This window comes from Ornithorhynchus anatinus, chromosome 2 (genome assembly GCF_004115215.2).
Source record: "Ornithorhynchus anatinus isolate Pmale09 chromosome 2, mOrnAna1.pri.v4, whole genome shotgun sequence".
In the NCBI taxonomy this organism is placed as follows: Eukaryota; Metazoa; Chordata; class Mammalia; order Monotremata; family Ornithorhynchidae; genus Ornithorhynchus; species Ornithorhynchus anatinus.
This window is the reverse complement of record NC_041729.1, coordinates 104,945,137-104,968,651: the sequence shown is the minus strand read 5'-3', so window position 1 is coordinate 104,968,651 and position 23,515 is coordinate 104,945,137. Positions and strand designations below refer to the sequence as shown.

General features: G+C 48.5%; 1 protein-coding gene across 1 annotated transcript in view; it reads right to left on the bottom strand.

Moving 5' to 3' along the window:
• ROS1 (ROS proto-oncogene 1, receptor tyrosine kinase) overlaps positions 1–23,515 on the bottom strand; it is a 121,730-nt gene that overhangs the window by 5,398 nt on the left and 92,817 nt on the right. Inside the window, exons 36-44 of the mRNA XM_039914597.1 lie at positions 23,072–23,240; positions 19,925–20,042; positions 16,784–16,821; positions 13,476–13,628; positions 12,944–13,027; positions 10,995–11,127; positions 7,906–8,068; positions 3,234–3,298; positions 1,552–1,681 (exon numbers count right to left, since the gene is read on the bottom strand). Coding sequence (XP_039770531.1) covers positions 1,552–1,681; positions 3,234–3,298; positions 7,906–8,068; positions 10,995–11,127; positions 12,944–13,027; positions 13,476–13,628; positions 16,784–16,821; positions 19,925–20,042; positions 23,072–23,240 — 1,053 coding nt within the window. The remainder of the gene's footprint in view (positions 1–1,551; positions 1,682–3,233; positions 3,299–7,905; positions 8,069–10,994; positions 11,128–12,943; positions 13,028–13,475; positions 13,629–16,783; positions 16,822–19,924; positions 20,043–23,071; positions 23,241–23,515) is intronic.

The following is a 23,515-nucleotide window of genomic DNA, read 5'->3' as shown; positions in this document are numbered from 1 at the left end:
AAACTAACTCTTTTTCCTCTTCAAAGCCCTACTGAGAGCTCACCTCCTCCAGGAGGCCTTCCTAGACTGAGTCCTCCCTTTCCCTCTGCCTCTCCTCCCCTCCCCATTCCCCCCACTCCCTCCCTCTGCTCTGCCCTTCCCCTCCCACAGCACTTGTGCATATTTGTATATATTATTAATTGCTCTATTTTATAAATGATGTTGTATATATCTATGATTCTACTTATCTTGATGGTATTGATGACTGACTACTTGTTTCGTTTTGCTTTGCTTTGTTGTCTGTCTCTCCCGTTTAGACTGAGCCCATTGTTGGGCAGGGATTGTCTCTGTCTGTTGCCACATTATACATTCCAAGAGCTAAGAAGAGTGCTCTGCACATAGTAAGCACTCAATATATAAGACTGAATGAATGAATGTGGATGCTTGAATGGGTAAGTGTGCATTGAGAAGCAGCGTGGCTCACTGGAAAGAGCACGGGCTTTGGAGTCAGAGGTCATGGGTTCAAACCCCGGCTCTGCCACTTGCCAGCTGTGTGACTTTGGGCAAGTCACTTAACTTCTCGGTGCCTCAGTTCCCTCATCTGTAAAATGGGGATTAAGACTGTGAGCCCCACGTGGGACAACCTGATTCCCCTGTGTCTACCCCAGCGCTTAGAACAGTGCTCGGCACATAGTAAGCGCTTAACAAATACCAACATTATTATTATTATTATCATGGATGAGTGTGGCTGCTTATTTGAGTGGGTGAGAGTGTGTTGATGTATGTGCAAAGGCATGGGTGCCTGAGTGGGTAAGTAAATCCTATGTGTGCGTGTGGGTGAGTGTGTGTGTGTATGCACGCGTGCACATGTTTGGGCATGGCATATGTAAGTGCAAATAAGTGTGTGTGTGGATCGGCAACTGGGTACATGTGTGCCGGGGTTCACGTGTTTGAGAATGTAGATGCATGCATGTGTGTTTTTGCGAATCCCTGGGCCTACGCAGGTGTGTGTTTATGTCCAAAGGGGGTGAGGGAGAGTTGGGGTAGAAGAGAGAAGCACAGCTCAGAGGGGTGGAGTCACCAGGAGCCCAATAGAGCGGCCTGATGCTTCTCACCAGAACTCGGGAAGGATGTGAGTGTGAATGGCCCCCATTCTCTGACTCCCAGGGGCGGGAGGCCTGTCCCTTCTGCAGCTTCACACCCTCCTTCTCCCCAACACACAAACCATCATCCAGCTCTATCACCCCACCACCTCCAAACCCCTCTCATCGCTTCTCGGCTCAACCCGGCACCTGGGTCTGCCCCAAAGGAGGGAACAGCAAGCCCATCGCCCAGGGCAATGGCTAACTGGGAGAGAACCCACGGTCAGTGGCAAAGGCAGGACTGGGCCTGGAGTTCCGGCACTCTGTGTTCCCCTGGGCCTCCCCCATGTCTGCCGGACCCCTCGCTCTCTCCTGCAAATCCCTTCGGAGGAGGAGGGGGATGGGTGCCAAGATCCATCTAGTCAGGTGGTCCCCAGGAAGGAGGAAGAACCAAGAGGATGCTGGGGTCCCCGAACGCGAGCCTCCTTACCGTGGGGACACGGGCCCTGCGTAGGTACGTCAGGAGATCGCCGCCCTCCATCAGCTCCAGGATCAGGTACTGAGGCTCGTTGAACAGGCAGACGCCCAACTGCTTCAGGATGTTGGGGTGGTCGAATTTGCTATAGGCAGGAAAGCGTGGGTCAATCCACCCCTAGGCCCGCACCCGGGCCAAGGAGCTGGCCCCCAGAATGGTGGGAGCTGGTGTCCTCTGGGGTCCCCGTGGGGTGGATGATGGGGGCTGGTGCCCCTGAGGATTTAACTGGGGGGTCAAGCCACCACTGAGCCCCCAGCTGCCTGTCAATCAGTCAGTCATATTTATTCAGTGCTTACTGTGATCAGAGGACCGTACTAAGCGCTTGGGAGAGTACAATAGAATTAGCAGACACATTCCACTCCCATAACAAGGTTACAGCCTAGGCTTGACTGTTATTCTGTCTCACCCTGGGTTTCCAAAGGGGCCAGAGAGCCTCAGAGTGGGGCTGGGAAGACTTCCAAATTGGGTGTTTCCAATCCATCGGCTCTGCATAGTCCACCTGCCCATCTCCTCCAAACTGTCCAGGGTTCTTCCTCAGAAGCTCCTCTCCCTTTCCCCTCTCGCCCTCCCTCCCCTGGTGGTTAGGTCAGCCCGGTTTTTCAGGATCCACAAGGTCCTTTCTGCAGTGGCTCATTACAGAACCCAAGTGGAGCAGTTCAAAGAGGCCTCCTGGCTGGGGCCTGGAGCCATGCCATAGAGAATGTAAGAGGCACCCACCTGGGTCCTGGAGAACTTAGAAATCCACTGCTTTCCAGGAAAAAGATTGACGCTCTTACCGAGGGATTTTCCCCTGAAGGCAATAAACACACATTCTTCAACCCAGAATGTGTTCCATTTTTCATCCCATCAGCCTCCAAAACCTAATCCTCATCAGTGGGGAGTAAGTAGACCAAGAGAAGCAGCATGGCTTAGAGGAAAGAGCACGGGCCTGAGAGTCAGAGGACTTGGGTTCTAATCAAAATACCACCATTTGTCTGCTATGTGACCTTGGGCATATCACCTAACTATTCTGTGCCTCAGTTACCTCATCTGTAAAGTGAGAATTGAGACTGTGAGCCCCACATGGGACATGGATTGTGTCCAACCTGATTAGCTTATATCTACCCCAGTGCATAGTTCAGTGTATGGCACATGGGAAGCACTTAAATATCAATTTTTAAAAAAAAAGTTTTTAGAGCTCATTTTACAGGAGAACCCAAGCTCCAGAGAGGTTAAGTAACTTGCTCAAGATTAAACCCACACAAGAGATGGCCAACCCACCACAGTATATGGCAGCCTCGCAGAAAGGTTTTCCAGCCTGGACACTGGACCTGCTGACAACCCTCAGTTTTAATTTTATCTCACCCTCCTACTGCTCTCACATCACTCATTTAAGTGATTACCAGCAAAACAGCCTCAGTGCTCCCAAACCCTAGACACCTACGTACTGGAAAAATCATAAAGCAAAGAAAAGTGAAGCTCATTGAAAGTCTTCCCGGCCCTGGACAGTGGCTTTGAGCTCTTCTGCCCGACAAGGTCCCGGAGGCAGATTACGTTTGGGTTTTTACAGCCACATTTTCGTCTGGTGGCGATCAAGTGCCCCCGGAGACTCAGGCAAGCAGGCCTGAGATGTTTCTGCTGGGCAGCAGCAAACATACCTCATTAAGTGAGCCTCCTTGAGGAATTCCATTTTCTCCTGGTCCGTCGCACCTTTCTTGAGGGTCTGCTCCGGGCAGAGGAGAAATAACTAGTTAATACACTTTGGTCATCATCATCACCAGCCAGGCAGTCAGTCAATCATATTTATGGAGCACTTACTGTGTGCAGAGCACTGTACTAAGAGTTTAGAAGAGTAACAATAAACAGACATATTCCCTGCCCACAGTGAGCTTACAGTATAGAGGGGGAGACAGACATTTATATAAATAAATAAATTACAGATATGTTTATAAGTGCTGTGGGGCTGTGGCCAGGGAGGGGATGAATAAAGGGAGCATGTCAGGGTGATGCAGACGGGAGTGAGAGAAGAAGAAAGGAGGGCTTAGTCAGGGAAGGCCACGACTGATGTCCCCAGAAGTAGAGGACATCTAATGGGTGCCGAAGCACTGGACTGGACTGGGCATCTACTCAATCAATTAATCATATTTCTTGAGCACTTACTGTATGCAGAGCCCTGTACTAAGCACTTGGGAGGGTTCAATCTAACAGAGTTGGAAGACCCATTCCTTGCCCACAAGAAGCTTACAGACTAGAGGGGGAAGCAGATATTAATAAAAATAAAGAAATTATGGATATATACATAAGTGCTGGGGGGCTGGAGACGGTGAGTAAAAGGAGCAAATCAGGGTGATGCAGAAGGGGGTTGGAGAAGAGGAAATGAGGGCTTAGTCAGGGGAGGCCTCTTAGAAGAGATGTGCCTTCAATAAGGCTTTGAAGGAGGGGAGAGTGATCATCTGTCAAATATGAAGAGGGAGGTTGATCCAGGCCCGAATGATGGTGGTGTTTTTTAAGTGCTTACTATGTGCCAGGCACTGTACTAAGCGTTGGGGTGGATACAAACAAATCAAGTTGGACACAGTCCCTGTCCAACAGGGGTTCACAGAACTGAGGCATAGAAAAGTGAAGTGACTTGCTCAGGGGCACACAGCAGGCAAATAGCAGAGCCGGGATTAGAACCTATGACCTTCTTACTCCCTGGCCTGTGCTCTATCCACTAAGCCTTTCCATGAGCCCATTGTTGGGTAGGGATTCTATTCTTGATTCTATTTAGTTGCCATTGTTTTTACGATATGTTCTTCCCCTTGACTCTATTTATTGCCATTGTTCTTGTCTGTCCGTCTCCCCCGATTAGACTGTAAGCCCGTCAAACGGCAGGGACTGTCTCGATCTGTTGCCGACTTGTTCATCCCAAGCGCTTAGTACAGTGCTCTGCACATAGTAAGCGCTCAATAAATACTATTGAATGAATGAATGAATTGCCTCTGTTGCCGAATTGTACTTTCCAAGTGCTTAGAACAGGGCTCTGCACACAGTAAGCACTCAGTAAATAAGATTAAATGAATGAATGAATGAAATGGGAATCTACCGATTGTGGAGCACTATACTGGATACTGCTGGGTTCAGAGATTGTACTAGGCACCTGCTGGGTGCAGAGCATTGAGTGGGCACTTGGAGGGCATACAGAAGAAGAAAAAAAATGTCATCTCTACTCTTGAGGAACTTAACAGTGTAGCAGGACAGAGTAGGTTTACAATAGTTGAAGGGCGAAAAGAGAGAGCGATAAACATAAAGTTGATAGATAAACAGATTAAACTGAGGAATGCCCAACTGGGAGGAAAAAGAGATTAATTCAGGCCTGCCTCCTGGAATGTGGAACTTTTTTAGAAGTTTTGTTGGAGGGCAGGGACATGAAGGAATCACTCAGTCCACCACTTTTACTTCCCACCTCTCATGCCAACCTACTCACTGTATCTCTATCTCTTCGCTCTCGCCGACAACTTGTTGCCCACATCTGCCTTTCGGTCTGGACTCCCTTCCATTTCATATCCGACAGTCCACCACTCTCCCCATCTTCAAAGCCCTACTAAAATCGTATCTCCTCCCATTGGCCTTCCCTAAGCCCTCATTTCCCCACTGTATTAGGCCTCCCCTCTGTGTCTCCTATGCACTTGAGCCTGAACCCCATAAGCACTTTGATATTCATCCCACACCCAGTCCCACAACACTCATATACATTACCTTCTATTCTGCTTTTTCTCCTATTTGTAATTTATTTTAACCCCTGTCTCTCTTACTAGACTGTAAACTCCTTGAGGGCAGGAATCGTGTTTACCAACTTTATTGTGCTGTACTCTCCCAAGTGCTTTGTACAGTGCCCTGCACACAGTAAGTGTTCAATATGTAACAGTGTTTGATTGATTGGGAGTGAAGCTGGAGAAGGTGGTGGTTCCCCGAGAAGAAGGGTAGTGGGAGAGGAGAGAAGACATGTCAGAAAGCGTGGGTGATTAGGAAGTTGTGAAGCCAATAAACTTAACAGGAGACATTTCCCTCCTTTTCCTCCTCCTTTTCCTCCTCCTCCTCCTCTTCCTGCTCCTCCTCATCCACCTCCTCTCCACATCCACGCCTGAAGCAAGAAGTCTTGTCACATCTTATGCTGTCAAGTTGTAGTCTTGTCACATCTTATGCTGTCAAGTTGTTTCCAACCCATAACGACTCCCTGCTCACATCTCTCCCAGAACGCCCCACCTCTATCTGCCATCAGTCTGGTAGTGGATCCATAGAGTTTTCTTGGTAAAAATACAGACGTGGTTACCACTGCCTTCTTCCATGCAGCAAACTTGAGTCTCCGCCCTCGACTCTCTCCCATGCCACTGCTGCCCAGCACAGGTGAGTTTTGAGCAAGAAGGGAAGCAGCTAAAAATAGAAGAAGCATTGGGACCAGGAGCCAGATGTTCTAGACCTGAACCTTGATAGAACTCCTCACAGGACGGCCAGTGAATATTGTTTTGGGCCTCCTGGACTCTGGGGGCCGGGGGTCGTGCTCAGGAAAACAGGAGTGGTAGTAAGGTATTTTTCCAAAGTGTAAGCCAGGCAAGATTTTTCAGTCACTTGGTAATTCAGGAACATGGACGTCTGACCAAATTAGGTTTGGGAAAAGGAAGGGATGATGCCATATGGTTGGCATGTCACCTCCTAGTTGCAGGGCACTGAGGGGAGCAGGGCCAAGCATCCGGGCGAAAATCTTCGAAGGGTGAGCTAACTCCTTCACAGGGGTAAATGCTGTAGGGGGAGATGGCTGAACTTTGAAACATTACATCTACCTCTGCCAGAGAAATGTATCTGCTTGCTTATTTGTTTGCCCATAAAGGTGCTCAGTATCTCCTCTTCTCTCTCCTCCTCTCCTCTCCTCTCTCCTCTCCTCTTACTCTGCACACACTAGGCACTCAATAAATACAATTGAATGAATGATTGGAGTGCCTTGCATCTAATAGGCACCTAATTCAGCACTCTGCACACAGAATATGCTTAAAAAAGCAGCATGATGTAGTAGAAAGAGCACGTTCCTAGGTTCTAATTCTGGCTCCACCTTGGTCAAGTCACTTCACTTTCTGAGCCTCAGTTCCCTCATCTGCAAAATGGGGATTCAATACCTGTTCTCCCTCTTACTTGGACTGTGAACCCCACAAGGGACCTAATTATCTTTTATCTACCCCAGGACTTAGGTCAGTGATTGACACAGAGTAGGTGCTTAAAAAATACCACAATTATAATGAATTAGTAGTAAATACTGATTAATGAATGAAAGAATCAATGATGCAACCTAAAGGAGAAATATTCCATGTCTGCATGGCTTCAACCTGACCCTTCCTCCCCTCACATAGTAGTAGGAAAGAGGTCATCATTAGCTGTCTAATGAGTCAGAGATCACTAACACTGGCAAATCCCCAAACATTTCTTGCATCCAGCAGCAGACATTGCGCAGACAGGCATAGCCATCGCCGAGCACTCTGGACGTTGTGCTCTCCAATGGCAATTCCCTTGACTAATTATAATCATTAATACTTGTGACATCTGTAAAGTGCTATGTGTCAAACACTGAACTAAGCACTGGGATAGATACAAGATAATCAGGTCAGATGCAGTCTCTGTCTCAGATGGGAGTCACGATCTAAGTAGGAGGGAGAGCAGCATGGCACAGTGGATAGAGCATGCGCCTGGGAGTCAGAAGGTCGGCTCCGCCACTTGTCTGCTTTGTGATCTTGGGCAAGTCATTTCACTTCTCTGTGCCAGAGTTATTTCATCTGTAAAATGGGGATTGAGGCTGTGAGCTCCACATAGAACAGGGACTGTGTCCAACCCTATTTGCCCGTATCTACCTCAGTGCTTAGTACAGTGCCTGGCACATAGTAAGGGCTTAATAAATATTGTAATTATTTATTATTATTATTATTATTGTTAGCAGGTAGTGAATACCCATCTTACAGATGAGGAAACTGAGACACAGAAAAGGTAAGCGACTCACCTAGGGTCACACAGCAGGCAAGTGGTGGAGCTGACATTAGAACTCAAGACCCCTGCCTCCTAGGTTGGTGGTCTTTCTATTGGGGATTGATTGATACCCTGGCTAGCTAAGGGCTTTACTGATCATTACTCGCACTTTGTAGAGCACTCCCGGGGAAAGTGCAGGTATGGAGGGCTCTGGGAAGTTGGCTCAGTCCCAGGAAGGTGAGCTAAAGTGACCTGTGGTTTGAGGCAGGCTGGGCTCTATCCCAGGGATCTCCAACTCTCTCCCAGACAAGAGTTCCACTGAGTCCCCACCATCTGCAGTACCTTCACAGCCACTTTGGTCTCCCCGCTGCCTTCGCCCAGGATGTCCAACGCTGTCCCTTCATACACTTCCCCAAAGGCCCCACTGCCCAGGAGGAGCTTCAGGGTCAGTTGGTCCCGAGGAAAGGCGGGAAGGCACTCGATCTCATGCCTGGTAGGAAGAGTCCTGCAAAACAGCCATGGCACCAATTAATAATAATGGCATTTGTTAAGCACTAACTATGTGCCAGGCACTGTACTAAGCACTGGGGTGGATGCAAGCAAATCGAATTAGACAAGGTCCCTGTCGCATGTGGGACTCACAGTTTCAATCCCTATTTTATGGATGAGGGAACTGAGGCACAGAGAAATGAAGTGATTTGCCCAAGGTCATTCAGCAAACAAGTGGTGGAGCCATGACCTTGTTGCTCACCACCTGTTATGCATTCCACAGCCAAGAGATATTTCCCTGCCTGGGCTCTTCCAGAACTCCTGCATCCCACCAGACCAAACACCAAGACGAGCAGAGGGAGAAAACTGGAAGATTTCAATATATATAGAATCTATATATAGAATATATATAGATTTCAAGATATAAATTAATAAATGAATACATAAATGTCAATGATTATTATTACTATTATTTACAGTAATAATGTTGGTATGTGTTAAGCGCTTACTATGTGCCGAGCACTGTTCTAAGCGCTGGGGTAGATACAGGGTAATCAGGTTGTCCCACGTGAGGCTCACAGTTAATCCCCATTTTACAGATGAGGTAACTGAGGCACAGAGAAGTTAAGTGACTTGCCCACAGTCACACAGCTGACAAGTGGCAGAGCCGGGATTTGAACTCATGACCTCTGACTCCCAAGCCCGTGCTCTTTCCACTGAGCCACGCTACAGTGCAGAGCACTGTGCTGGATACCTACAGCTAATGAGTATAGAGCACTGTACTGGGCACCTACTCTGGGCAGACCATTGTATTAGCTACTTGGGAGCACACTGTGAAAACAAACGGCTTGTCTTGTGCTCAAGGAGCTTATTAGACAATAGGAAAGACGGGTTGACAAACTGTATACATTTAATGGAAAAAAGAGGGAAAGCATAGTTTCTACCGGCTACAGTGCATTAAATGGTAAGCTCTTTGAGGTTTTCCTATCTGAAATTCATTTTCATGTTAATGCTTGTCTACCTCTGTAGGCTGTAAGCTTCTTGTGGGCAGGGATGGTGTCCACCAATTCTGTCGCATTGTACTTTCCCAAGTGCTTAGTACAGTACTCTGCACAGTGAAAATGTTCAATAAATACCACTGACTGACTAATAGACCGACTGCCTATTACTGTATATAGTCAAGAGCTTTGTCAGCACCTAAATAGTAGTGAATGCATAACAAAGGTCAAAGAAAAATAAATAAATAAATGGAATCAATAAACGGCTAAACATATAAATGATAAGGGTGCTGATATGACTAGGAAGGTGGAAAATAATTCAAAAGGTCCTCTTGGTGGAGATGATATTTCAGGTAGTTTGCCAGTTAGGGAGGGATGTGGTTGGGTGATTTTCAGCAAGAAGGGAATTCCAAGCAGGGGGAAGGGTGTGGACAGTGGGAGAGAAGTCAGCAAGATGCAGCTAGTTGGTTACCTTGAGAGGAGTAAAAGGAATGAGCTGGAGAATAGTGGGAGGAAAGTGAAAGCGAGTGACGGGGAGCACAGACTATGTGCTCAATAAATTGAATTAAATGATCGACTGATTGGAAGCTGAGGATTAGGCGTTTCTGTGTTGGCAGTTAAATAAGCAGGATCCAGGCTGAGAACTGGGGGGAGGTTTGGAGAAAGGGGCATTTCCAAGATCTCAGGGAAGATGGGGGGAGACCCTCGAGGACTGGATAAAGATGAATGCTGGTCCACTGAGAACAGGATGAAACCAGCTGATGGACCCGCTGGATTAATCCCAACACTGGGGACCCAGGAGAACCCGGAAGGACTCGGGAGAGAGTAGAAAGGCCATAAAATGGCTGTGTGAAGGGAACCTTGGGTCAGACCGATTTAACATCCTGGTTATGTTGACAACCAGGCAAACGAGAGTCAGGCTCCACCCTGACTGCCAAAAGGCACTCGCTTCTTTCCCTTTGGCCCCCTTACTGACAACTAAGGCATCTGGCCTGGAAGGCACTAAGTGGGCATCCAGCTGGATTGGCAACAGCCTGTGTAGAAGGGTCCAATTTTATTTTCATTTCTTTATTGATGACCTGGACTAAGAGCTTGTGCGGAAGGGATCCCACCCTGGACCAGCCCCACAGCCCACTAAGCCCAGGGCTCCGACTCCAACAGGGGCCACAGAATTCTTGGAGAAACCGGATGCTGATTGGCCTCCTGGACTTGACCTTGTTGGTTAGCGATGGACCGTCCGACATCCCTAACTCTCCCCTGTTCATCCCTGACTTTCCCGCCTTGACCCAACCTAGACTGCTCATTCATGGGTCTGTCCAAACCTCTCTGGGAGCTGCTGGTGTTTCTGGCTGCAGGACTTCATGTGGGAGCAGATTCTTTGGGCTCTCCTACTCTGGGGAAGACATGTTATTCGTCAGAATTGCATTCTCCACCTGGATGTGTGTCTTCCTGGCAACCCCCTATCTATCTAATGGAGGTTGACGAGAGAGAGGGCGTGAGGTGAGGAGTGGGTTGATAATATATATTTATAGAAATATATGCCATTATATATATATATATGTTTGTGTATACACATGTACACATATATCTGCATATATATGTATACACACCATACACACACACACACACACACGTACAAAGAACAACCCACATATATGTTATGGTACTTGTTAAGCGCTTACTATGTGCCATGGACAAAGTCTCTGTCCCACCTGGGGCTCCAGTCTAAGTACGAGGGAGTAGGATTGAATCCCGATTTTACAGAAGGGATAACTGAGGCCCAGAGAAGTTAAGTGACTTGTCCACAGTCACCCAGCAGACATGTGGCAGAGCCAGAATTAGAACCCAGATCTTCTGACTCTCGGGCCTGTGTTTTTTCCACTAGGCTGCGCTGTAATGTTTCCTTCCACCCCAAGACCACTTGAGGGAGAGAGGGGTACTTACTGAATTGCGTAGCAGGCCTTGGCCAGCCCGACATTGTCCCTGCCCCTGAGGTCAGCCAGCTCCTTGTCTTCCTGGACGAGAACCATCGGATTGGATGGAGGCAGCTTTCGGCTCCTCCCCTTCCTGTACCAGACTTACCAGGGAAAAGAGCAACAGTGAACGGTCACCAAGGGGGCCCTGTCACATCAATCCCCACATGCCCTCTGAGGGGATCGGCCAGCAGGGCTATGGCCCCCCCAGGTCGAAGGATGGCAACCCCTCCTCCCGTCCACAATGGGTCGAGGAAGGTTCTTCCAGGTGGAACCTCCGCTCCAGACCCCAACTGCCCGGGAAGGATGATGAAGGTCCATGGAGAGGTCTCAGGAAAAATGTGGGGTCAGCCCAGGAGGCCTCTGGGACGTTCTAGTCTGCCCCTCTGCCCCTGCACTCCCTACCAACAAGCCAGGGCTATCAGCTTACTGACAGGTATTTATAAAGAAAATAACTCACTCCTTCCCCGCTCAGCTGCGGAGGGTGACTTTCCAGGAAGCCCCAGCTCCCCCCGGGGAAGAATATCCTCCTGCCCTTGGAAAGGGACCTTGGCTTTGGCTACGGCTCCAAAATTGGGCAATCCCCTTTTGCCCTGCCCCAGATTTCTTCTCCTCCCTGTCCTCCGAGTCCTGCTCCCATCCCAACTAACAGGGAGGGCCGCAAGGTGGGGAATCGCTAAAATGGGGCAGGATCTCTGATGTGGATGCAGGTGGGTTCTCTCTCAGCTTTTAATTCCCCCAGACTTGCCAGGGCTGACGCCAACGGGCCAAATGCATGATGCTTGGCTGAGCTGCAGAGCCGAGAGCTGAAGCTCTAGCCTGCAGATGGAAATGTCGGACAATTTTTGATTAATAATTAATGATAATAGTAATTGTGGTTTTTGTTAAGGGCTTACTGTGCCAGGCATTGTTCTAAGCAGTGGGTTGGATACTAACAAATTGGGTTGGACACAGTCCCTGTCCCATGTAGGGCTCACAATCTCAATCCTCATTTTACAGATGAGGGAACTGAGGCACAGAGAAATGAAGTGAGTTGCCCATGATCACACAGCAGACAAGCAGCAAACCTGGGATTAGAACCCATGACCTTCTGACTCCCAGGCCCATGCTCTATCCACTACACCATACTGCTTCTCATTACTATGCCATGCTGCAGGTGGTGGGACAGTGAAGATCAAACCCGCCCCGCCCAAAGGCACTGGCCAACCTGACCTTTCACCTTCTACCTCTGGCTCGGTTTGGCACCAGATTTGCACCAGGCCATTTTCCTTGGTTCACCAGCCAAACCTTCAGAGTGGCAGGTTTTTGTTAGGTGAAAACAGAGTGGGAGCCAAGGGCTTCCGAAAGTCGGGACACTGGCCCCGTGGAGCCATCCTGCTGGCCTTGGTGCAGAGCTTCTGGGAACACGCTGGTGAGGAAAACTGGGATTGCCCAGTGACTGCACAGGGAACTGGGCAAAGAATCAGGTTATTTAGGGAGGATCTGACCCAATTAGTAAATAGGGTTTCTGAAATCCACCAAATGTTCTGACCTTGGGGCATGGTCAGAAAGACCTATCTAGGTGGCATATCCTGTCTTTGCTCAGCCAGGCTGCACATTCATTCATTCATTCATTCATTCATTCAATCATATTTACTGACTACTTACTCTGTGCACAGCTTTGTACTAAGTGCTTGGGAAAGTACAATACAACAATAAACAGTGACATTCCCTGCCCACACGAGCTTACAGTCTAGGGGAGGAGAACCGTTACCAGGTTGATTGATCCCCTTGCCACCCCAAACAAGCCAGCTTCTGCAGCTGCTCCCAGCCTCCCAGTGCTCTTCCTCAGCACTTCCTGTCCTCACCTAGGTTTTCCTAACTCATCAGGGCCGGCACACCACCCTGACAGAGAATGAAACCTCAGTTTTTGCTACTCACCAAAGGTCAACAGGAAGACGGCCCCCAAGAGCCCGCTGATCACGGCAACGATGATGACGCTCTCCCCTGGAACTCCAAAGGCATCTGATAAATAAGCACAAAAGAAGAGGCAGGGTGAACCTCTAACCCAAGGACTGCTCAGTGGGCTTGCTTGTCCCAGATGAGAGGATGCTGAGGTAAGAGGAGTCCGAGAGGGCTGGCAGACTGTATTCTCCAGTGGAGATCATTCGTAGGTTGCTGCTGCTGCCAGCATAATGCCAGAAAAACCCTCGGAAATAAACCCAGGTGCTGGGAGAGTTTGGAAGGAAAAGAAAGGAGGCAGCCTTGTGGTCCTGACAAATGACAGTCCACCCCAAGACTGATTTGGATGATTCATTTTGCGATTGTTTCCAGAGGATGACTCCAGCCTTCGGGACCCCAGATCGGAAGTTCTGAAGACCTAGGCAGTCCCCAGGCTAGTCTCCCGATAGGCAAATGCAGAATTAGGGTGGCCAGACCAGTCCTGGCCCTGTCTCTGGGGAGAGGGGCGTACCTTTTACCAAGGAAATATCCTCGCTGATGCCGCTGTATTCTCCAAGGCCCAGTCGGTTGGCCGCAGCGGCTCGGAATTGGAATACGCCACTGCGGTGCTGGGACTTCCAGGTGCAAATCCCTTGGCACGAGCCGTTGAACACCACCGCCCAGGCTGCGTGGCTCCTGGACCCCTTCCTGCTATGGGAAAAGCCAGAGCAGAGGAATGTTGTAGGGAGAAGCCATCGCTCGCCGGCCAGGTACACGTTCCCGTGGCATGACGGAAACCCCTAGAGCCCAGCCTGCATACTTACAGCTCTAAGGCCAACCTACTCTCTGTGCCTCTAATTCAACTTTATCACCACTGACCTCTCACCCATGTCCTTCCTCTGGCCTGGAATGCTCACCCTCTTTATATTCAACAGACACATCTCTTTCAAGAGGCTGAGGCTAAGCCCTGACTAAGCCCTGACTAAGTCTTCTTCATTCATTCATTCACTCGTATTTATTAAGTGCTTACTGTATGCAGAGCACTGTACTAAGTGCTTGATAGAGTACATTACAACAGAGTTAGGAGACACATTCTCTGCCCATAACTAGCTCACAGTCCGGAGCCCGGGGAGACAGACATCAATACAAATAAACAGACATCAATACAAATAAATAAAATTACTGATATATACATAGGCATTGGGGCAGGGAGTGGGGAAGCAAAGGGAGCAAGTCAGGGCGATGCAGAATGGAGTGGGAGATGAGGAAAAGTGGGGATTCGTCTGGGAAGGCCTCTTGGAGAAGATGTGCCTTCGGTAAGACTTTGAAGTGGGGGAGACTTTGAATTGTCTGGAGGATGTGAGGAGGGAGGGTGTTCCAGGCCATTGAACGGACGTTGGGCCAGGGATCAGAGGCAAGACAGGTGAGATGGAGGCACGGTGAGAAGGTTAGCATTAGAGGAGCTAAGTGTGCAGGCTGACTTATAGAAGGAGAGAAGCAAGGTTAGGTAGGAGAGAGCAAGGTGATGGACTGTTTACCACTCACTTCCACGTCACCCTTATACATGGATTTGCACCTTTTCTCATCCTTCCCTTAGCCCCACAGAACTTACGTATATTTCTGTAATTTCTTTATTTCCATTAATGTCTGTCTCCCTTTCCATTAATGTCTGTCTCCCCCTCTAGAAAGTAAGCTCACAGTGGACTGGGAACCTGTCTACCTATTCTATTATAGTCTCCCAAGAGCTCAGTACCGGACCCTGCACCTAGTAAGCAGTCAGTTAATACGATATACTGATTGACTGATGACAGTGTGAAGATGCGTTTGAAGAGACAGGTATAGGGTTCCAATCGTACATTCATTATTGATTTTGATTATTCTGATTGTAAACTTTTAATGTCTGTCTCCCTCTTTAGAGCGTGAGGTCCTTGTGAGCAGGCAATGTGTCATTTCTTTGTATTGCACTGCCCAAACAGTACAGTGCGTTGGACCAGTGGGAGCTCAGTAAATGCTACTATACTGCTGACACTTCTTTGTACACTAAGCACTCAATAAATACCATTGATTACTACTCCCGCTGCTGCTACTAATACTATTAGTAATTAATAATAATTATGGTATTCGTTAAGTACTTACTTTGGGTCAATCACTATTCTAAGCACTGTGGTAGATACAAGGTAATCAGATTAGACACTGACCCTGCCCCACATAGGGCTCACAGTCTTAAACCCCATTTCACAGATGAGGGAACTGAGGGACAGAGAAGTGAAGTGATTTGCCCAAGGTCACACAGCAGACAAATGGAAGAGTTGGGATTAGAACCCACGACCTCTGACTCCCGAGCCCAGGCTATTGCCACTAGGCCACACTGCTTCTCACTAGTATTTATTCATTCATTCAATCATATTTTTTGAGCACTTACTGTATACAGAGCCCTGTACTAAGCACTTAGGAAAGTATAATATAATAATAAACAGATATATTCTCTGCCCACAATGAGCTTACAGTCTAGAGGTGAGAAGGCAGGCATCAGTACAAATAAATAAATTATAGATATGTACATAAGTGCTGTGGGGGTTAGAGAGGGGAAGAGCAAAGGGAGCAAGTCCAGACAATGCAGAAGGGAGTGGGACATGAGGAAAGCGGGGGCTGCGTATTCAGGGAAGGCCTCTTGGAAAAGATGTGCCTTCAATAAGACTTTGAAGGCAGGGAGAGTAATTGTCTGTCGGATCTGAGGAGGGAAGGCGGTCTAGGTCAGAGGCAGGATGTGGGCCAGGGTTCGGTGGAAAGACAGGCGAGATTGAGGCACGGTGAGAAGGTTAACACTAGAGAAGCCAAGTGTGTGGGCTGGGTTGTAGGAGGAGAGAAGCGAGGTGAGGTAGGAGTGGGCAAGGTGATGAAGAGCTTTAAAGCCAATAGTGAGGAATTTTTGTTTGAAATGGAGGTGGATGGGAAATCGCTGGAGTTTTTTGAGGAGGGGTGGGGGTGGGGGGACACGTCCTGTACATTTTGGTAGAAAGATGATCCGGGCAGCAGAGTGAAGTATAGACTGGAGTGGGGAGAAACAGGAGGCTGGGAGGTCAGCAAGGAGACTGATGCAGTAATCCAGGTGGGAAAGGACGAGTGATTGTATTAATGTGGCAGCAATGTGGATGGAGAGGAAAGGGAGGATTTTAGCCTCACTGTGAAGGTGGGACGGACGGGATTTAGTAACAGATTGAATGTGTACTGTTACGATCACCCCTGCTACTGTGGCACAATGGAGTGCTGAGATCCCGCAGACCCAAATAAACAGCTTAAGTGTGGAGAGTCTTTGCAAGAGTATGCTCTATTCACATGACAGTGAGGGATTTGCACACACGTAGACCACCGTTCCAATAGCAGGCTGCCGAGCAGGGTGGGGGTGTACACGGTTCCAACGACAAAACACCCCCTGCTAGAGTTACTTCGGAGCTCACCCCAGCAATGCCAGTGGCCAGACAGTTTAGCTGGGTAAGTGCAAGGATCTGGTCAATCACCTCCCTTTCTCTCCCTTCCCAAACCACACCCTTCCACTTGTCTGCTGAATGGCCCTGGGCAAGTCAAGAACTTGCAGTGTGGCTTAGTAGCGTGGACCTGGAGGTCAGAAGGTCATGGTTTCTAATCTTGGCTCTGCCACCTGTCTGCCGGGTGACCCTGGGCAAATCACTTCACTTCTCTGGGCCTCAATTACCTTATCTGTAAAATGGAGATTAAGAGTGTGAGTCCCATGTGGCACAGGGACTGTGTCCAACCTGAATCACTTGTATCTACCCTGAGTTTAGAACAGTGCTTGGCACAAAGTAAGCACTTAACAAGTACCACAATTAGTATTATTATTGTTGTTGTTAATGATTTTTCTATGCCTCAGTTCCGTCATCTGAAAAATGGGAATTAAGACTGTGAGCTCTATGCGGGACAGTAGATACAAGACAATGTATCTACTGCAGAGCTTAGAACAGTGCTTGGCACATTGCAAATAAAAAAATAATAATAATAATAATAATGAATAATAATCATAATCATAATAAAAAGGCACTTCCTCCAGGAAGCTTTCTTAAATGATCCCCCTTCATCCTGCTCACGGCATCCCTATAAGCTTCATCAACACTTCAAGTATTTATATGTGTGCATTTATCTTTTTGTGTCTATTATATCCTATAATACAATATATATTATATATACTATATATATTATATTAATATAATATATTGGCTGAATATTGGCAGAATATATTATATTCTGCTCTTGTAACTATCATATATTGGTCAATCAATCGGTCAGCCAATGGTATTTAACGAGCGCTTTCCTCATGCAGAGCACTGTACTAGGTTCTTGGCAAAGTAAAACACAGTAGAATTGGTAGATATGATCCCTACCCACAAGGAGCTAACAGTCTACAGGGGGAGATGGATGTTAAAATAAATTCCAGATAGGGGAAATGGGAGAGTATGGAGATATGAACATAAGTGCTGTGGGGACTGGGATAACTATCAAAGTGCTTAAAGGTCAATTTACGTCTACTGTCTCTCCCAGTAGACTATAAGATACTCATGGACAAAAATCTTCCTCTGTTGTCTCTCCCAAGTGTTACTTCCAGTGCTATGGATATAGTCCTGTCTTTTTTTATGCTGTCGTAGTGACTCCATGAACACAACTCTCCCAGAACGCCCTACCTTCACCACGTTCGTGCAGGTAGTGGATCCATAGAGTTTTTATGGTAAAAATATGGAGGCGGTTTACCACTGCCTCCTTCCACACGGTAAACTTGAATCTCCGCCCTCGACTCCCAGCGCTGCTGGTGCCCAGCACGGGAGAGTTTTGACTTGTAGCAAATTGCCTTCCACTCGTTAGCCACTGTCATGGGTAGAGGAGGCACTGAGTAAACTCCTTGAGGACAGGAATCGTGGATTTTGCTTCTGGTTCATGAGATCGAGTGCTTACTTAATACAGTGCTCGGCACACAGTAGGAGCTCAATAGTGTACCCTATTGGGCATCCACTGTATAGAGAGAAATGCAATGAGTGCTCAGAAAAATAAGCCAGGGTCTTGGCTCTTGAAAAGCTTATAGTTTTACAATCCTCAGAGCCCTAGTTCAGCGCAGAAACTTTTGAACACTTCAAACCAATCTTTTGAGGGCAAGTCCCTATCCTACCTTATTAAACTCCCCTGAAGGAGGCTACAAGCCCTGGGGTCCTCCCCCCAGAATCTGCATCAGTTCCAATTTTTTTAATGGTATTTGTTAGGCTCTTACTAAGTTCCAGGCACTACACTAAGCACTGGGGTAGATACAAGCTAATCAGGTTGGACACCCTCCACATCCCACATGGGCCTCACAGTATCAATCCCCATTTGACAGATGAGGTAACTGAGGCACAGAGAAGTGAAGTGCCTTGCCCAAGGTCACCCAGAAGCAGAAAAGTGGCAGGGCTGGGATTAGAACCCAGGTCCTCCTGACTCCTAGGCCCGTGCTCTATCCACTAGATCACGTTGCTTCTCAATTCCCGATTCTGTCCACACCTTCAGCATCTTCCTCTCCCTCCAAGAAGAAGGTTTTCTACCTCGCCTGTCCTGGTGTTTTGGGCCTCTGGGAAGCTGGAGGACCCAAGAGGTCCCCATCCCTGCACCTCCCCCACCCCCCAGGCTCCCTCTGGAGCCAGCTGGCTGGCAAAGCGGCTGGCACCAGAGCACAAGTCAGAGCTTTGCAGATGTCCCGGCAGCAGAAGCTCCGGGCTCGGGCATGGGAAGCATTTGCGAGCTCTCTAGGTGTTACTTGATGGGGAAGGCTGACAATCCCACCCAGCTTCTTGCCAGGAGTGCACAGCAGTTCTGACAGAGCACACAAACAGACACACGTCAACACGCACAGCCACACAGAAACAGACTCACACTTACGCCAACACACAGACACATCATCATCGGCATCATTAATGGAATTTATTGAGCACTTAGTGTGTGTAATGGACACTACGGGAGAAGCAGCATGGCCAAGTGGATAGAGCACAGGCTTGGGATTGAAAAGGACCTGGGTTCTAATCCCAGCTCTGCCACTTGTCTGCTATGTCACCTTGGGCAAGTCATTCACTTCTCTGTGCTTCAGTTACCTCATCTGTTAAATGGGGATTAAGACTATGAACCCCACGTGGGGCAGACTCTGCATCTAACTTCATTTCCTCGTATCTACCCCACTGCTTAGAATAGTGCCTGGCACATAGAACAGTGCTTGGCACATAGTAAATGCTTAACCAATACCATTATCATTATTATTATTATTATAGTAAGCACTTAACAAACACCATGATGACAACAAAAACAAGAAAAAACTACAGCACCGAGCAGAGTTCTGTTCCAGGTGCCTACCAGTTGCGGGCACTTGTGAGTGGACAATAGAACTAAATGACTTGGCCCCTACCTTCAAGGAACTTACACACCCAGTCACTCACACTTCAGTGTACACACACATACACTCTGTTTTCCATCTGCCCAGAGTAAGTGTCCAGTACAGTGATCTTCCCACAGTTCACTACTCGTGATGATGATGATAAGAATGGCCACCATATTGCCCACTGCAGGCAAGAAGTTTCAGTTGTAGATCCAGGTTGAGGTCCGTGGTCCATTCAAGGCCTTTACCAGCCCCAGTCTAGCCAGGCCCAGAGACTAATAATCATAACTGTGGTATCTGCTAAGCGCTTAGTATGTGCCAGGCACCATACTAAGCACTGGGGTGGATGCAAGCAAATCAGGTTGGACACAGTCTCTGTCCCACATAGGGCTCACAGTCTTAATTCTCATTTTACAGATGAAGTAACTGAGGCACGGAGGAAGTGAAATGACTTGTCCAAGGTCACACAGCAGACAAGAAGCGGAGCCAGGATTAGAACCCATGACCTGCTGACTCCCAGGCCCGTGGTCTAGGGAGCCGTAAGGTGATCCGGCGACTACGAGCCCCGTAGCCGCTAGTACCTGATCTCCAGAAGGTGGTAGGTTAAATTGCTGCCGTTGTCTTCTGCCTCTTTCCACTGGACTGAATTCTTATTCCCCTCAAGCAGTTTCGGGATCCCCGGCCTCTCTGGAACGCCAGCTTTGGAGGCAGAAGAAAAGATCCATTTAGTTGGAGCACATAAAAGGGCTCTAAACCCTTCAACCTCCTCCTGGACGTTCTGCCTCGCACAAAGCCCTGTTGGTCCGATTGTGCCTGTGGAAAACCCAGGCCTCTGAAGAAGGTCTCCGAGTCGACCAGTGAGGTTTTCCATCTGTCTCTCTAAACTGGAAGCTCATTAGGGGCAGGGAACATGTCCGTTAATTCTGTTGTATTGTACCCGCCCAAGCGCTTAGTACAGTGTTCTGCACATAGTAAGCGCACAGTTAATACCATTAATGATGAGAGGAGAGGCTTGGTGGCCAGGAGCCAGTGAAACGGGATCCAGCAAGAGATGGGGGCATCAGAAAGCCGACAGCCCAACCATCCTCTAGAGATGCTGTGAGAATACTAATACTGATAATAACAATATTGGTAAACATTTACTCGGTGCCAACTACTGTACTAAGCACTAGAATAGACAGAAGATAATCAGGTCACAAACACTCCCTGTCCAACATGGGGCTCACAGTGTAAGTAGGAGGGAGAAGGGGTATTGAATCCCCATTTTACAGGCGAGGAACTGAGACTGAGAGAAATTAGGGACTTGCCCAAGATCACATAGCAGACAAGTGGCAGAAAAAGGCCTAGAACCCAGGTCCCCTGACTCCCCAGTCTCTTGTTCTTTCCACTAGGCCATGATGCTGCTGGGGACTCAGGATGGCCGAGATTCATTCATTCATTCCTTCATTCAATTGTATTTATTGAGCACTTACTGGGTGCTGAGCACTGTACTGAGTGCTTGGAAAGTACAATTGGTCAACAGATAGAGAAAATCCCTACCCAACAACAGGTTCACAGTCTAGAAGGGGGAGTCAGACAGCAAAACAAAAAAAAACAAGTAGACAGGCATCAATAGCATCAAAATAGAAAAATAGAATTTAATAATAATAATAATAATGTTAGTATTTGTTAAGCGCTTACTATGTGCCGAGCACTGTTCTAAGCGCTGGGGTAGACATAGGGGAATCAGGTTGTCCCACGTGGGGCTCACAGTCTTAATCCCCATTTTACAGATGAGGGAACTGAGGCACAGAGAAGTTAAGTGACTCGCCCACAGTCACACAGCCGACAAGTGGCAGAGCTGGGATTCGAACTCATGAGCCCTGACTCCAAAGCCCATGCTCTTTCCACTGAGCCACGCTGCTTCTCCATAAAATAAATAGAATAATAAATATGTACAAATATACACAAGCGCTGTGGGGAGGGGAAGGGGGTCGAGCGGAGGGTGGGTGTGAGTCCGTCATTGGGCAGGGATTGTCTCTACTGTTGCCAAATTGTACATTCCAAGCGCTTAATACAGTGCTCTGCACATAGTAAGTGCTCAATAAATACTATTGAGTAGGGGCGATGGGGAGGGGAGGAGGAGTAGAGGAAAAGGGGGTCTCAGCTTTCAGAAGAAACACCCAGGACCCGCTGCTTTGTGGGAGCACTAGAAATTGAATTCCGGGTCGGGGGGGGGGGGGGCGGTGGTCCGAACAGTTCAGAGGGTCTAGATCCATCCAGGGCCCACCCCCCACCCCACCCTGGACAGAGGCGCTGAGAAGACCACAGGGTTTGCTGTGCTTTGGTTGCCTCAATGCCAGTGAAGCCTAAAGCTCCCCGAATCTCAGACCCTCCTGTCCTCCTGTCCAGCAACCAAACCTTACCGACTCCCACCATGGGGTCAGCAGTGGCTTCAGCACTGAGGTGGGTGATTAGCTGGGGGTCTGTCGGGTTGCCCAGCCTGGAGGGTCTGCGATAGCCTGAAGAATCAAAGGTAGACAAATATCTCCCTCTTCTTCTCCCCTCTCTCTGAGGGGAGAAGGCAGTGTGTCCTAGTGGGGAAGTCATTGTTCAGGGAGTCAAGAGACTTGAGTTTGAATCCCCCTTTGGCCCCAGGCCAGTTGTATGAATCATTTAGTCTCTCTGGGAAACAGCGTGGCCTATTGGAAAGAGCACAGGCCTTGGAGTCGGAGGACCTGGGTTCTAATCCCATCGCTGCCGCTTGCCTGCTATGGGACCTTGGACAAGCCACTTTGTTTCTCTGTGCCTCAGTTTCCTCATTGGTAAAATGGGGGTTAAATTGTACTCCCTCCAACTTAGACGGGGAACCTCACTTGTAGGACAAAGATTGGGTCCAACCTGAATATACTGTATATACATACCCCTGTGCTTAGAACAGTGCCCGGCACATAGTAGCGTTTAACAAATACTATTGAAAAAAGCAAATATCATCATCACTACAATTATTACTATTATTACATTATTATTACCTCAGTTTTCTCAACTGCTGAATGGGGGTAAGAATCCCTGCCTCTTCTCACCTCACAGGGTTGTTAGGAGGATAAAATGATTTGTGTAAAATCTAAAGGCTCCATACTCAGAGCGGGAATCCTCTTAAGGATAAAATGACCTGCCCCTCTTGCCCCCATGCTGCCCTCGCAGCTACCGATCATCTCCTGTTCCTTCTCCTGGCTCCTTCTCCGGCCCCAGGGTGACCCAAGGAAGTACAATCCAAAGAATAATAATAATAATGATGGCATTTGTTAAGCACTTATTATGTGCCGAGCACTGTTCTAAGCACTGGGGTAGATACATGGTAATGAATCACATGGGGTTCACGTTCTTAATCCCCATTTTACAGATGAGGCAACTGAGGCACAGAGAAATGAAGTGACATGCCCAAGGTCAACAAGTGACACAGGCCAGGATTAGAACCACAAACTCTGACTCCCAAGCCCGTGCTCTTGCCACTAGGCCATGCTGCTTCTCTCCCTGATCCTTTCCTTGATGCCGGAGCAGGGCTTGCCCCTCCATGTGATTCTGACCCTCTCACCCGCCCGCCCACAGAGCGTCCCAGGAGCCGGCAGCCCAATTTTACAGATGAGGTAACTGAGGCCCAGGGAAACCAAGTGGCTTGCCCAAGGTCACACAGCAGACCAATGTCGGAGACGTGGGTTCCCAAGGGCTCGGGAAATCCTCATACTTACCCGTCGTCTTAAATGACGCTGAAGGGGAAGCGCTTTTTGCGCCCCCGACGAACTCGACGAAGACCCGGAGGCCATAGCCGGTGCTGGGGCGGAGACCCGTGATGGTGCAGGTGTGCTCGGGGCCCGGCGAGCACATGGCGTTGGCTCGGAATCTCTCCTGGTATTCCCACTGGAGAAAGAAGGGACAGCGGTTGGTTCCTTCGGGGTCCGGGGCCCTTCCAGGGACAAGTCTAGGAGACTGAACAATTCCAAAGGGGGACCAGAGAGCCCGGCGGACCAGCGAGCCCAGTGGACCAACAAACCTGGTGGACCAGCGAGCCCAGAGGACGAGTGAGTTTGGTGGACCAGTGAGCCGGTGGACCAACAAGCCCGGAGGACCAATTCCCTGGAGGATGGGGCCTGTGTCTTCTTCAATCTGGTCCCCCCATTGCATAGGAACTGCCA